Here is a 14,678-nt window from a genome sequence, read left to right on the forward strand (position 1 = left end):
GGAAGCATGTTATGAATTGTGATTTTTGTGTGTGTGAGCCTTTTTATTTTCAAATAGTATGATATATTATTCAAATATGCAGTAACATTTATGTGGGTTATTACTATATATTAGGGGACTGTACACTGCATTTGAAAGACCTGAAGTTTAATACTACTTTTATTTACTAATAGCTAGTGATCTTTAGTGGAACAATAAACCTCTGAAATGGTTTGTTACAAACAGTTTCTAGAATCAAAAAACTCTACAATATCACTTATATGTAGAATCTAAAAAATAAGACTAGTGAATCTAACAAAAAAGAAGCAGACTCACAGATATAAAGAACAAACTAAGTGCTCTAACCAGTGGGCAGAGGGAAGGGGGGAGGGGCAAAATAGAGGTAGGGAGCTAAGAGGTACAAACTACTATGTATAAAATAAATAAGCTGCAAGGATATATTGTGCAAGACAGGGAATATAGCCGATAGTGTGTAATAAGTATAAATGGAGTATAACCTATAAAATTTTTGAATCACTATATTGTATACCTGAAACTAATATTATAAATCAATTATACCTCAATTAAAATAAACAGTCCACAGTCCTTCATACTTTTAAATATAATTACATTCAGTGCCTGAAAACTTGGTGTCACTGTTTTTCTTTCTGAACTTAACTCACTAAGTGCCTTTATTTTTTTTCAGGGGAACACTATTTAACCTTTTGGTAATTTTAATTAGTGAGCCTCAGATTCCAAAATCAAGTCCTGTGTTTGACATCCAGTTGGTGGCTGACTCAGCTTCAGTTGAGATGTCTTTTGATGCTGAGGTGAGATGAAAATTTTGGAATACATTAATTACAATATATACGAGTTCTTCTATGTGGACCATTAGTTCTATAATATAGAAACATAATTAAATCAAAGTTAATATTTTGTTATTAACTTCAAAACTTAGATAGCTATTCATCAATATTATATCCATTTTATATGTTTTAAAGTATGCATACTGAGAAAACAGTATTCTGTATATATTAGATAAATCTGTTTATATCTGTCTCTGTAAGATATTTATGTATATAATTTCACAGCAGGGGTCTAATGGGTAAAAAAGCAGTCTTAGAGATATATCAGGGTTAAGGTTCTTGTCTTAGTTTATCATTTCCTTACCTATCTGAGTAGTGCAAACTTAGCATTACATGTTTGTTTAAAGTTTTACTAAAATATTAGAGGTATCAAAGTGCCACGGAAGAACTGTACAAAAAAGATCTTCACGACCCAGATAATGATGATCATGTGATCACTAATCTAGAGCCAGACATCTTGGAATGTGAAGTCAAGTGGGCCTTAGAAAGCATCACTACAAACAAAGCTAGTGGAGGTGATGGAATTCCAGTTGAGCTATTTCAAATCCTGAAAGATGATGCTGTGAAAGTGCTGCACTCAATATGCCAGCAAGTTTGGAAAACTCAGCAGTGGCCACAGGACTGGAAAAGGTCAGTTTTCATTCCAATCCCAAAGAAAGGCAATGCCAAAGAATGCTCAAACTACCGCACAATTACACTCATCTCACATGCTAGTAAAGTAATGCTCAAAATTCTCCAAGCCAGACTTTAGCAATACGTGAACCGTGAACTCCCTGATGTTCAAGCTGGTTTTAGAAAAGGCAGAGGAACCAGAGATCAAATTGCCAACATCCGCTGGATCATGGAAAAAGCAAGAGAGTTCCAGAAAAACATCTATTTCTGCTTGATTGACTATGCCAAAGCCTTTGACTGTGTGCATCACAAGAAACTGTGGAAAATTCTGAAAGAGATGGGAATACCAGACCACCTGACCTACCTCTTGAGGACCCTATATGCAGGTCAGGAAGCAACAGTTAGAACTGGACATGGAACAACAGACTGGTTCCAAATAGGAAAAGGAGTATGTCAAGGCTGTATATTGTCACCCTGCTTATTTAACTTAAATGCAGAGTACATCATGAGAAACGCTGGACTGGAAGAAACACAAGCTGGAATTAAGATTGCCGGGAGAAATATCAATAACCTCAGATATGCAGATGACACCACCCTTATGGCAGAAAGTGAAGAAGAGCTAAAAAGCCTCTTGATGAAAGTGAAAGAGGAGAGTGAAAAAGTTGGCTTAAAGCTCAACATTCAGAAAATGAAGATCATGGCATCCGGTCCCATCACTTCATGGCAAATAGATGGGGAAACAGTGGAAACAGTGTCAGACTTTATTTTTTTGGGCCCCAAGATCACTGAAGATGGTGACTGCAGCCATGAAATTAAAAGACGCTTACTCCTTGGAAGAAAAGTTATGACTAACCTAGATAGTATATTCAAAAGCAGAGACATTACTTTTCCGACTAAGTTCCGTCTAGTCAAGGCTATGGTTTTTCCAGTGGTCGTGTATGGATGTGAGAGTTGGAGTGTGAAGAGGGCTGAGCGCCGAAGAATCGATACGTTTGAACTGTGGTGTTGGAGAAGACTCTTGACAGTCCCTTGGACTGCAAGGAAATCCAACCAGTCTATTCTGAAGGAGATCAACCCTGGGATTTCTTTGGAAGGAATGATGCTGAAGCTGAAGCTCCAGTAGTTTGGCCACCTCATGCGAAGAGTTGACTCATTGGAAAAGACTCTGATGCTGGGAGGGATTGGGGGCAGGAGGAGAAGGGGACGGCCGAGGATAAGATGGCTGGATGGCATCACGGACTCGATGGACATGAGTCTGAATAAACTCCGGGAGGTGGTGATGGACAGGGAGGCCTGGCGTGCTCCGATTCATGGGGTCGCAAAGAGTCGGACATGACTGAGCGACCGAACTGAACTGATAATGTACGTACTCTGAGAGAATAAATCAGGTTATTATTAGTTTATTTTGAATAGGCCAACACAGAATTTCTTTAAAGGGTGGACATGATTTGATAGTTCTTGAACACACAATCAGAGTTCTGTTTTAGAAAGGTCTTAAATTCACTCATCTATTCAATAAATATTATTGAGTGTCTGTTATGAGCTAAACAGTGTTCTAGGCAGCAGGCTGCAAATAAAAAGCAAAATAGATACAACTTCTGCCCTTATAGGTTGAAGAGACAGGCATTAATTGGTCAAATATAACATCAAATATTATTACAGACTGTATATGGAGCATCTGCAGTACCAATTTCAACACTGGAATGAGTGGATTAGGGATAAAAAGAGGAGGATGGAAACAAGACTGACAGAAGTGTTAAGAAGCTCGTGCTGTAGTCCAGCTGAGGGATGACAGGGGCCAAGAAGCAAGCCTTCTCTGACCCCCAAACAACACTAGGCTTTCTTTTTAGAGCTCTCCTAACTTCCTGTGCCTTTCTTCCACAGCTCTTGTCTCAGTGTATAACTGTGCATTTATTTATGTGATTATTAGATTGATATCTGTTCCCCCCTAGATTTGTGATCCCATGGACTGTAGTCTACCAGGCTTCTCTGTCCATGGGATTTTCCAGGCAAGAGTACTGGAGTGGGTTGCCATTTCCTTCTCCAGGGGATCTTCCTGACCCAGGGATCGAACCCAGGTCTCCTGCATTGCAGGCAGATGCTTTATCCTCTGAGCCACCAGGGAAGCCCTTGTATATTCCACCAGGGCAGTAACCACGTCTCTGTTACTCTCCATTAGTACAGTATGGGACTCCAATGAGTACTGTGTCTGATGCATGTTTGTTCAATAAATAAATGAAAAAAGGAAGATGGTAATTGTGAAGAGGAAAGATTCCAGAAATTTTTAGGAAACTGAGTTGATAAAAATATAAAGAGTTAATATTAGATGACTTTTAGATTCTGGCCTGGATGACAAATAACAGCTATAACAAGAATAGTAGGTTTAAAGGGGAAATAATGAGCTTGGTTTTAGATTAGTTTATTTGATTTGCCTTTGATATTTCCACATGAAAACATCCAGTGAGTAGTACAGACAGGTCTGAATTTCCTGTTTTCGGACCTGCTGGTCTTTTGCACCTGGGCTATGAATGAAACCATGAGCAGATTATATAAATTCTGGTTCCAAGGTCTAATAGAGCAGGTGGTTTCAAACTAGAACTCTTCCTTGCAAAGGATACTGTTAGGGAAAATGTGGGGCCTGTAGCATGCCTACAGACACAGTTCCCATGCACCAAGTGGCCTGTGGGCTAGGAGACAGCTTCACCAACTGTTTGAATTTCTTGAGAACAACAACAACAAAATGTCTCTAACTTTACATTTACCCATACCACAGAAGGAGTTATCCTTCAAGTTGGGCATAAGACTTAATTCCCTGGAGAATCTCCTACTTCAATTCTGGGGAGTATATTTCTACATTCTTGAAAGGAAGCAGGATGGTTGATCTGAATGACACTGCAAATCAGTGTGCATTTTTTTACATGTCAGTATTATTCCGTAGGCCGTATCTTCTTTTCCTTCTTTTCCCACTTTCTTAGCCATTATTATATGTGCAGTCATTTTATGAGAGCCACTTTTTTGAGAATGATTGACTCAAACAGAACAAGAAAATTAACCACACTAATACTTTCTATTGGTCATAAGTTCTTTTTATAAATACCTAAGGAGAACCAGAAGAAATGATTATATGATTATTTTCTGGCTCTGCCAATGATACTGCATTGATTACTATTTAAAATTCTAGTTACAGAAGCTTATCCTGGAATATACAGATACAGCTACAGCACTTTTGTATGAGATACTTCTTGTCTTTCAGCAGGTACAATGGTTTTATTATACATACCATATTGTGTCATTATCTTATATGTCATGATCATTATATGATATATACAGTTGTTGTTGAGTCACTAAGTCACGTCTGACTCTTTTGTGACCCCATGCACGGTAGCCTTCAAGGCTCCTCTGTCCATGGTATTTCCCAGGCATGAATACTGGAGTGGGTTGCCATTTTCTTCTCCAGGGGATCGTCATAACTCAGGGATCAAACCCGCATCTCCTGTATTGGCAGGGTAATTCTTTACCACTGAGCCACCTGGGAAGCCCTATTATATGATATATATATTCTATAATTAAAATGCTTGTCTTAGAGATAATCTCCAAAATTGGGTGATTTAAATGATAGGACTACTATTGTTCTTAAGTGTTCATCTAGCTTATGTTCCTAAATACTCATCTTAAAGATTTGATTAATCAGGATAAAATGTATTTGAAAATGAATATCTTTTTAGCTAGGTTTGAACTTCATGAATATAACTTGCTTATTTCATTGCATTTTTTTAGGGAAATCTTGGATTGCAGTCAACAAAGTTTGCTATTAGCTGGATAATGTCGTTTCTACAAAGTTGTCCTCCCATAGTAAGTACCTTCTAGAAGCAGAAACAAAACTGATGAAACAGATCAAAAAAGGCTGATGAAACAGATGCTCTTGTACTTAATTAACGACTATTTCTCTATAAGGGGAGAAGTTTATAAAACAGAAGAAAATGTACATTTGGTAATTTTATTAGTCAAAATAAAATGTTTTTCTATTTGGGGCCTGAATGTTTAAGATATTGAAATAACATCTTAAATGTGATTTTTATTTAATGAAAAGCCCTAAGCTATATGTAGGAAATAGAATTTTAAAACGCTGGCTGTATAATTAAGTGAAAAACATGAATATTCATCTTAAACAGTGAGTGTGAGTTGGTGAGTATGAGGACACTTTTAGTACTGTGGCCACTCTGTCCTGGCAGCCGCCACCCTGGTCTGTGGTATCACCATCTCTCTCCTCGACACTCTAATTGCATTACGTGGCCTGTCCTATCTTTCCACCAGACTACAGTCAAAGGAATCTATTCAAAATAAAAAATCTGATTATGTCATCACTTGCTTTAAATCACGTGCTCATAATAAATGAAGACTAACAAATGAAGACTAAAAACTTTAATATGGCCTACAAGGCTGTGCATGTTATGACCCTACAGCCTCCTCTGGTCCCTCACTCTGCTAGCTATGTGGGTCTCATACCCACTGCCCACCCTGATACTCCCAACTCCATCACATGGTCTTTACCATTCCCTCTGTCTGTCTGCTTGAAGCACTTTTTCCTTCTTTTTACACCTAATTAACTCCTCATCCTTCAGGCCTCAGTGCCCCTTCCTCATGTGGGATGGAGGTGATGATTCTCCCATTCTGGTTATATCAGATTCTTCCATCATGGGCACACATTGTCAGAGCATGGCAACTTTTTCCTTTTCTACACAGGACTTGTTACTGTTGCAGTCTACACTGTTTGTGTTATTATTTGATTCTGTCTTGTGGTAGCCATTAGTGTCCATATATATTCTGGGTTTCTCTCCTTTCAGGCAAGTAGTAGCAGTACACTTCCCTACCAACTCGAAATTAGGTGGGTCTCTGTTTCTGCTTTGGCCAATGGAATGTGAGCAGAAGTAACCTATGTCACTTCTTGTCCAAAGGTTTAGGAGCCAGTGTATGCTTTCCTGCCTTTTTTTTTTCCTTCTGATAGGGTGACTAGTAACATTCCATATGGTCCTGGAATGTGGACCAGTGACTACAATGAGCAGAAACCCCTACTGATCCTTAAGGAACATACAGCATGAGCAAATAATAAACCTTCCTTGTGTTAAACAAAGCATTGATATTTTGCGAATTTATTACCATCACATACCCTAGTCTATCATGATTGATACAATGTCTTTCTTCCCAAACTCAAGGGCCATAGGGTAGGAGCTCTGTGTTTTGTGCCAGGCACATAATAGATGTTAAATAAAATATCTGCTGAATTATCTCTAAGAAAGGCTTTATCCATTAATCTCTTCTCATCTCCCCAAACTTACTTTCCCTTTATTCATTCATGTATTTGTCTGTATAGTCAACATAGATTTAATTGGAAATCTTTTCAAAAGGTAGTAATGCAAACTAAATTTTTGTTGCTAATGGAGGATTGACATGTAGTATTATGTTCTCTCTCCATACATGAACATGCTTCTTTTAACCATCAGTGGTTTCCTGCTTTGAGCTATTTTGATGTTGAGTCTGTCTTAGGGAATCCAATTGCCAGATCTCTGACATATATATATAAAAACCTGACTGCAGTCGGAGGGTACACTTGTCAGTAGTACAGCCAACTGCCTTATACAGAGATTGAGCCAGGAATCTGAGTCCTTTAGCAGACATAGACTCTAACCAGTCTCAGGCCCACTTCAAAGAGTGTTGTAAAGTTACAGTCACTCCCAGCAACAGTAGCTCATATGTGCACAATGCAAGACCCTTACTTTTTGTGTGGGGTGTTTGCAGACCTCATCATCTAAACTACTGTGTGGAATCTGGGGTCCTAAGAACTCCAAGCGACAGGAAAGTTTTCTTGTCAACCTCTAGGATTAGTTCACCAAAGGAACTGAGCTGAGTATGTGGCCAGCCTATGACCATAAAGAACGTCAGGATGAAAGATGGCAAAAGCACCACTAACAGTGTTAAAAACTGCAGTATTAACCTACTTCTAAAGAGTCTGGGTAGAAACAGACCATTTGAGAGAAATTTGCAAGCAGGGAAACTGGTGGAATCATTGCATATACCTGCAGGCCAGTCAGCTCTGGCTGATTCTCTTTCTTGATTACAGCAAGATGCTAAAGAAATTAAAAATTTAATTCCCAATGGGCATTGCTTTGTTTCCCTGCTCCAGACTCTCTGATCTCAATCTGCATTTGCCTAACACAATATTTAGTCAATATGTGTAAATGGATCTGGGTTGGGGAAACTTCAGATCACCTGCCTTACTTAGGAAGGGTCAGTAGCCACGTGAATAGAAAAGGCAAATTTTGTTAGTGCTAATTTAATGAGCATCCAGAATGACCTTCTGGTTAGAGCCTGAAAGGGCAGTAGTATTCCTTTCTGTTTTTTACAGTAGCCTAAATTTATGCTTCCAGTGTTCTCCTCCTGCTTTGGAGTCAAACTCCTTTGACAGTCAGGTCTGGTTCTGATCCAGTTGGTAGGGGGGCAACTGGCAAACCCAGTTGGTGTGTGGTCTGGAGCTCTCTCAGTACTAATTTAGTAAGAAACAGCACAATGCAAGGGCATCAGGGAGTCGGGGTGGTGAGGACTTCAGCCTAGATTTCTAGTGGAGACTCCAGCTAAGCAGGTGCCCTTGCAGGCGGCATGCAGCGTGCATGTAACTGTGTTTCCCTTGCCTAGATTACTTTTGTGGCCAGTATTGTGAAACAAGTGGTGAAGGGCCTTTCAGCTTCATTTCAGCTGCTAAGTCCTGGCCGAGCGGTTTTGTTGTACCAGCAGTTTTACATCCTCAAGAGCTGCCTGCAGTACAGCAAGACTTTAGCTGAGTATATTAGAAACAACTACAGAGAAGAATTCAGGTAAGAAAAAGTCTGACTCTCATCTGCCACAAAATCCACTCATTTTTTATCTTCATGCAAAACTACAACACGACCCAATATTTAGAAGATTAGGTAGGAAATTCTAATGTTTGTTTTTAATAATATTTTACTTTGATAAAATAGTTACCTTACTGTGGTAAGGTAGGATTTGGGGTTGGGGGGTGTCTAAGAACTATTGCCACTTGAAGTACATTCCTACGCCAGAAGAGACCAGTGAATCATCAAAGCTCTCTGGGAAGGACTGTTTCTCACTCACTGTCTTTATCGCAACCAGCATCTATTTTGCAGAACTGGTAATGATTTTAACATGTGAATAACTGAAAGTAAGAAACCCTACTGAAGGAGACAATATAATTGACTGTGAATTAACCCAGTCATTGGGGGAAAGAAAAACAATTGATAAAGGAGGAATGATGAATGCAGTTACTAGGGTTTTCTTTTTTGTTGTTTCATTTACCCTTCTCTTACATTCAATAACAAAACAGTAAGAAAGAACAGTAGAGAGCATTGTTTCATCATCAGCCAGCTTGTTCTGCACCTCAGGGGTTCCTACTTCTATTTATAGGCCGGCAAAGCCAAATGCTCTTAGTGGTATAGCTTTGCATTAGCACCTTTAAAGGGAAAAACAAAACAAAACCCAGGTTGTGTCTAACTTAAGATGAAAAGGGTGCAGCAGGCATAGCTTTGTTATTACTTTGGATGGAGACAGACATACAAGGTTGGGAAGGCATGTGTGGCCTAAAGATTTGCTTTAAAAAATTTTACAGGTCAGTGTCAGTCCTGTTTTTCCTCCATGTGGTTTTATAGCATAGGTTCCATTCTGGTTCCCATAAAAGGGTTTTGGTTGCCCCACTATGAGTTGGTGCACATGACCTAATTTTTTCCTCACTTTTTTTGAAGTAAAATTCATATAGCATGAAATTCACCATTTTAAACATTTTAAAGGGTGCAATTCAGTGGCTTTTTATTTTTAAAGACTTTATTTTTTGACCCAGGCCTACAGCAGTGAAAGTATTGATTCCTAATCACTGGACTACCAGGGAACTGCCAAGACTTTATTTTTTTTACTTTTTTGTTTTGGTTGCACTGCGTGGCATGCAGGATCGAACTCAGGCCGCTTGCATTGGAAGCACAGAGTCTTAACCACTGGACCACCAGGGAATTCCCTCAGTGGCTTTTAATACATTTCACAATGTTGTGCAACCACCACTCCTATCTAATTGCAGAACATTTTCATCACTCCCAAAGAAGCCTGTTACCCATGAAGCTGTCACACCCCAGCACCCGGCAACCGCTAATCTACTCTCTGTCTCTGTGGATTTGCCTGTTCTGGACATTCCATACAAATGGAATCACACAACATATGGCCTTTGTGTCTGGTTTCTTTCACTTAGCATGATGTTTCCAAGGTTCATCCATGTTGTAGCATGGGTCACATAAATCAATGTCTTAAAAATAGTTACACACATTTAAAAATCAGAACAATGGCAACAATAGTGTCACATGCCTACATGAAAATAATTGGCCAGGGCTCAAAAGCAGCTACCCTCTTAGGTAGATAACACACTGTTTAGTTTGCCACTGTCTCCTCTCTTTGTCCTTAGTGTTAGCCTTCCTACATGTGACACCCAAGTCTCACATATAGAAATGTTGTACCTGTTCAGTTTGTCTGGGGTGCGCCTGGGCACTGGTGTTTAAAATAAACTTTCTAGGTGATGCTAATGTGCGTCCAGGGCTGAGAAGCAATGCTTGAAGCCGTCCAAGAGTCTAGCTAAAGATTTTCTTACTTTTGTCTCTTCCCTGGTTTTTTCCTATAGTAGCTGACCCTTGAACCGTGTTGTAGCTAGGGATGCCACACCCCACATAGTTGAAAATCCACATATAACTTTTGACCGCACCCAAAGTTAACGAATAGCCGATTTTTGACCAGAAGCCATTCTGATAACATAAAGTTTATTAATACATATTTTGTATGTTATGTGTATCATACACTGCATTCTTACAATTAAGTCAGCTAGAGAAAATATTATCAAGAAAATCATATTTATTGATACAGGAAGTTCATGTTGTCTTTAAAAGATGAACTATCTATAAGTATCTACATTAATTTGTCTTAAGTGGTACAAAGCACTGTAGATGTTACACATATTACAATCACTAGGCAAAAGAAATGAAAAGATAATGTGAAAAAGAAATTTATATTTATGTACAGGCCTAATGGTTCATGCATTGGTAACAAAGCAGCAGCAATATGATCGCTTCATGGTAACCTGGCTTATACAATAATGAATGAATCATAATAAAATGTTTATGGCACACAGTGTTATAGTCATATTCATAATATAGTATTGGAAACACTGTTACTTAAAAAAAAAACACACCTGTGGTGATAGGCTGATACAGTTTCTCCAGTTACAAGAAAGAGAAGCATACTGTATGGTCTGTAAGTCTTTGAAAGCAGTTATAAACAGTACTATGAGAACTCACGCAGTATCAGTCTTATATTAAGCATCGCCTTGTGCCTATGTAAGGACAGGCAATCCACTTCAACACAAGTCTGTGCAGTGTTCTACACCTATATTTATATACACTTACTGAAAAAAATCCAAGCCCAAGTGGATCCATCCACACAGTTCAAACCCATGTTGTTCAAGGGTCAACTGTACTTCACTGAGGCCGTGGGGACAAACTCTTCTCTTCCCTTGACTTGGTCCTAGTGGGGCACCAAGCTTCACTCACCCCAGCTTGACTCATTTAAACTCCCCGCTGTGTATGGCCGTGAAAACGAGAGGGAAGAGTCTCAGCTCACACTGTGGTGAGGACAGGCCTAGCTTCCTTATTGATGCTTTGATAACTGATACATTATTAATGCAGTTCACTCTCTTTGCTGAAGTAAAGTGCTTCAGTGAGCTGAAAGGCTCACATATCAGAGGTCTTCTAGGTCACAAATGGAGGAGATTAGAGGGCTAAATGTTGGCAGTCTTGTGGGTTAAACTCCCACACTCAACAGCCCTATGCCATTAAGTATGTATTTAATGATGTGACTGGTGTGAAAAGTCTTATTTTTAAAGCTCTCTATTTTGTTTCTTTTTATGATTTGCAGGTATTTTATTCACATGCCAGCATTGGAAAAAAGGCTCCCATTATGTTACCCTATTACCCAACCTACCACTCAACTTTTCCATGAAGTTCTGAAACTGGTTGAACAGAAACAATCTGTGAAATATTAATAAGAGTATAAAATGTTAATTGGAAGTCAACTTAATATTTATTAGAAATACAGCTATTCCTGTATTTTACAAAAAAGATCTTATTTGAAGGTTCCCTCAATACCTCTCCAAGAGAAGTCTTTAAAAAGAAACTGTTCAATACAATGACATAAAGTGTTGCTGAAGACTAGCATTTTTCTAAAAGAAAAAGTTTAAGACGTAAAAGAAACAGAAACCTATGAAGAGCAAGTGTAGAAAGTGCACCCTGATGAGTTTTGGTATAATAATGGTGACTGGCATGAAGCCACTGACATATCCAAAAATAATTGTGGGGAGTGTAAATATTGGGCAACAGGATGACACCAGGTGTAAAAATTCTAGTGATATAAGTATTCATGGAAGAAGGAGCAGAAGAACATAGGTATAGCTGTAAGAAAGGTCAGTTCCTCATTTATCATGGGGAAACCAGCTTAGACTTGCTTCAACAAAACTAAATGCATCCTGCCACTCTTAAACAAACCTGGAGCTAATGAGAGCAGTCTCGTAGCATTTCTATGAAAGAGAAACTGTCTATAAGCAGTTATGGCTCTTCCAGTTATTTCTAAAATGTCTTACTATATCTTATGGCAGTAAACTAATCCAACAAAAACCTTCACTTTGGCATCCCTGCTGAGCTATTGGATTTGCGTTTCTAAGAACTCAGGAACTGGGTCCTGCATTCAACTTACTTAAGGGAGAATCAGAGAAGAATCCAGCACCAAAGAAAGGGCTCCCAAGCCAGACTTGCCTGTGCTGTGCAGTGGAGAGAAAATTAAACTCGGGACATCTGATTCCTGGTTCTGGCTAAGCCACTAACCAGCTGCTTGACCTGGAGAAAGCCAGATCTCCTTTCAGGGCCTCCTCTCCTATGTGGAAGGCTAAAGGTAGAACTTTTTCTCCAAGTTCTCTTCCAGCTCTGACATTCTCTGCCTGTGATGAGACACTTCTTGGCATTCTGTAATGGGCAGTGCATTCCTCTGCTACCCTGGCTCAGTGCCTGGTTGTACACTGATTTCAACAATGCTGTTTTCTTTGGACTAAGCATTTTCATCCTGGCTGTCATACCATTGCCCCAGAAAGTGTCTGAGCCTTCTGCACTGTCACCCATCCAAGATTATAAGTCTTCTGCTTTCTAATCTAGGGACAGAAAGGGAGCAAAATGGTGTTTATGAGTGTCCCGGGCTGTCAGATAAGGGGTTATTCCCAAGAGATGGTTAAACAGGAGAATTTGAAAAGATTCTTAAGACAAAGGCAAGCAACACTTGAAACTGGAAAAATGATGGGACAGTAGGCTGACTACTGATGAGTGCGGAGCCTGCAGAATGACAAGAGCACTGACTCAGCTCTGCCTCGGCTTCCAGGCAGTGCCCTGGCTCTGGGCTAGGCGTGGCGAGGCTCTGGAGAGGGCTTGGGGGTCTCTTTCCCACGTGCCTTCTTGTCTGTGTTGCCTCTTCTCTCCCATTAGTTTTGGACCTTGGGAAGTTACTTAACATCTCTAAGCCCTAATCAAAACAAAAATATAACCTATCCCAGAGGGCTGTTAGATTTAAATGAAAAGGTACTGCTTAGGCACATAAGATGGTATGTGGAAGCAGTAAAGATTCAGTGATGCGTGCTCAGTTGCTGAGTCACGTCTGACTTTTTGTGACCCCATGGACTGTAGCTTGCCAGGCTCCTCTGTCCATGGGATTATCCAGGCAAGAAATACTGGAGTGGGTTGCCATTTTCCCCATTAGGAGATCTTCCCCACCTAGGGATAAAACCCATGTCCCCTGCGTCTCCTGAAATGGCAGGCAGACTCTTTACCACTGAGCCACCAGGAAGTTTTAGGTTTGGGTACTTATTAAACTACTATCAAAGCTGGCTGAGAACTTAGAGATTAATAAGTGCCTCCCTTATTTCCAGGACCAGTTTGGGGACTAGCTATTATACTCAGCCCCCAATCTATACAGCATTGAAGAACAGATTCATTTCATTATTAAACTGAAAATTCAATTTTATATTAGCAGGAGTATGATTTCATTAGGTGACTATTTCTACTGCTCATCACCAAGGACTGTAGACTCTAATTGACATTCACAATGCAAGAGCTTCGTGGGAAATATTCTTCCCAAGGGTGGACAGAAAGCTTTTCAGTCATGTAAACTATTTTTAACCTTTGATTTAAACAGCTAATTACTAACTGATCAAGCAGACTTTGCCATTCTGTCCTTATAGTGTTCCTAATTGATTCACAGACAGGGTGAGAATACACATATGAAGAGTTTGTTCATTTTACTGAAATCTAGATAATCCAGAAACTATGTTAAGAGGGAAAAGCCTAAAGTCTCTCTGACTGATGATGTATTTTACTTATTTCCATACTGACTCTCACTCACCATTTTTCAGTGTATAGAAATGCCTGAGTATGGTAGTAAGTATGGTATTAAACATGTTCTAAGGCATTTGCTAAAAGTGGTCACAGCTTGTTGACTGGTGATATGTTTCAGCCAGTGGCATTATCTTTTCTCTGAGGTTAGACTCACTTGTTTTCTATTTAATGTGTTTGTATAGTAGAGAGGTTTCAGTGATAAATGTAGAAGAGAAGCTGGAAATTTCTTGAAAAAATGAATTTAATGGGAATTTCTGAGCAACCTTTAATAGTATTAACTCACTCTGACTTCTCTTGTTCACTGTATTTACTTCTAAAATGCAATACTGACTTGTAAGTTCCACCTGAACTTGGCTCCCTGTAGGATGAAGACAGTCAGCAATTCTTCATCCCATCAGACCAAGCACTCTGTGCCTGTATATCTGTCTTTTGGATCTGAAGATTTTTACATTGAGAGGAAGGTAGAATGATTCTGGCTGGAAATAGGGGTGGTATAACTTGTGACCGAGAGTCCAGATGCTTTGTCAGCAAGACCTTGTTTTGATTCTTGCCCATCTACTTGTTATCAGACTTTTGGCAGGTTATTTAACTTCTTTCAGAACTTCCATTTTGTCAAGCATAAGTTAATAGAAAGTCTGCCTTAAGGGTTTTTGTGAATATTCATTCATTCATATGTAAACAAGTAGTTCTATGGCCAGAATACACAGACAAA

At 39.3% G+C, this 14,678-nt stretch overlaps 1 protein-coding gene across 1 annotated transcript in view; it reads left to right on the top strand.

Moving 5' to 3' along the window:
- The window catches only part of C5H12orf56 (chromosome 5 C12orf56 homolog), an 81,098-nt gene extending 69,521 nt beyond the window's left edge, over positions 1-11,577 (top strand). The window contains exons 9-13 of the mRNA XM_052640248.1: positions 686-809; positions 4,639-4,713; positions 5,235-5,309; positions 8,148-8,326; positions 11,451-11,577. Coding sequence (XP_052496208.1) covers positions 686-809; positions 4,639-4,713; positions 5,235-5,309; positions 8,148-8,326; positions 11,451-11,577 — 580 coding nt within the window. The remainder of the gene's footprint in view (positions 1-685; positions 810-4,638; positions 4,714-5,234; positions 5,310-8,147; positions 8,327-11,450) is intronic.
- Positions 11,578-14,678: the final 3,101 nt, after the last annotated feature.

This window comes from Budorcas taxicolor, chromosome 5 (genome assembly GCF_023091745.1).
Source record: "Budorcas taxicolor isolate Tak-1 chromosome 5, Takin1.1, whole genome shotgun sequence".
Lineage (NCBI taxonomy): Eukaryota > Metazoa > Chordata > Mammalia > Artiodactyla > Bovidae > Budorcas > Budorcas taxicolor.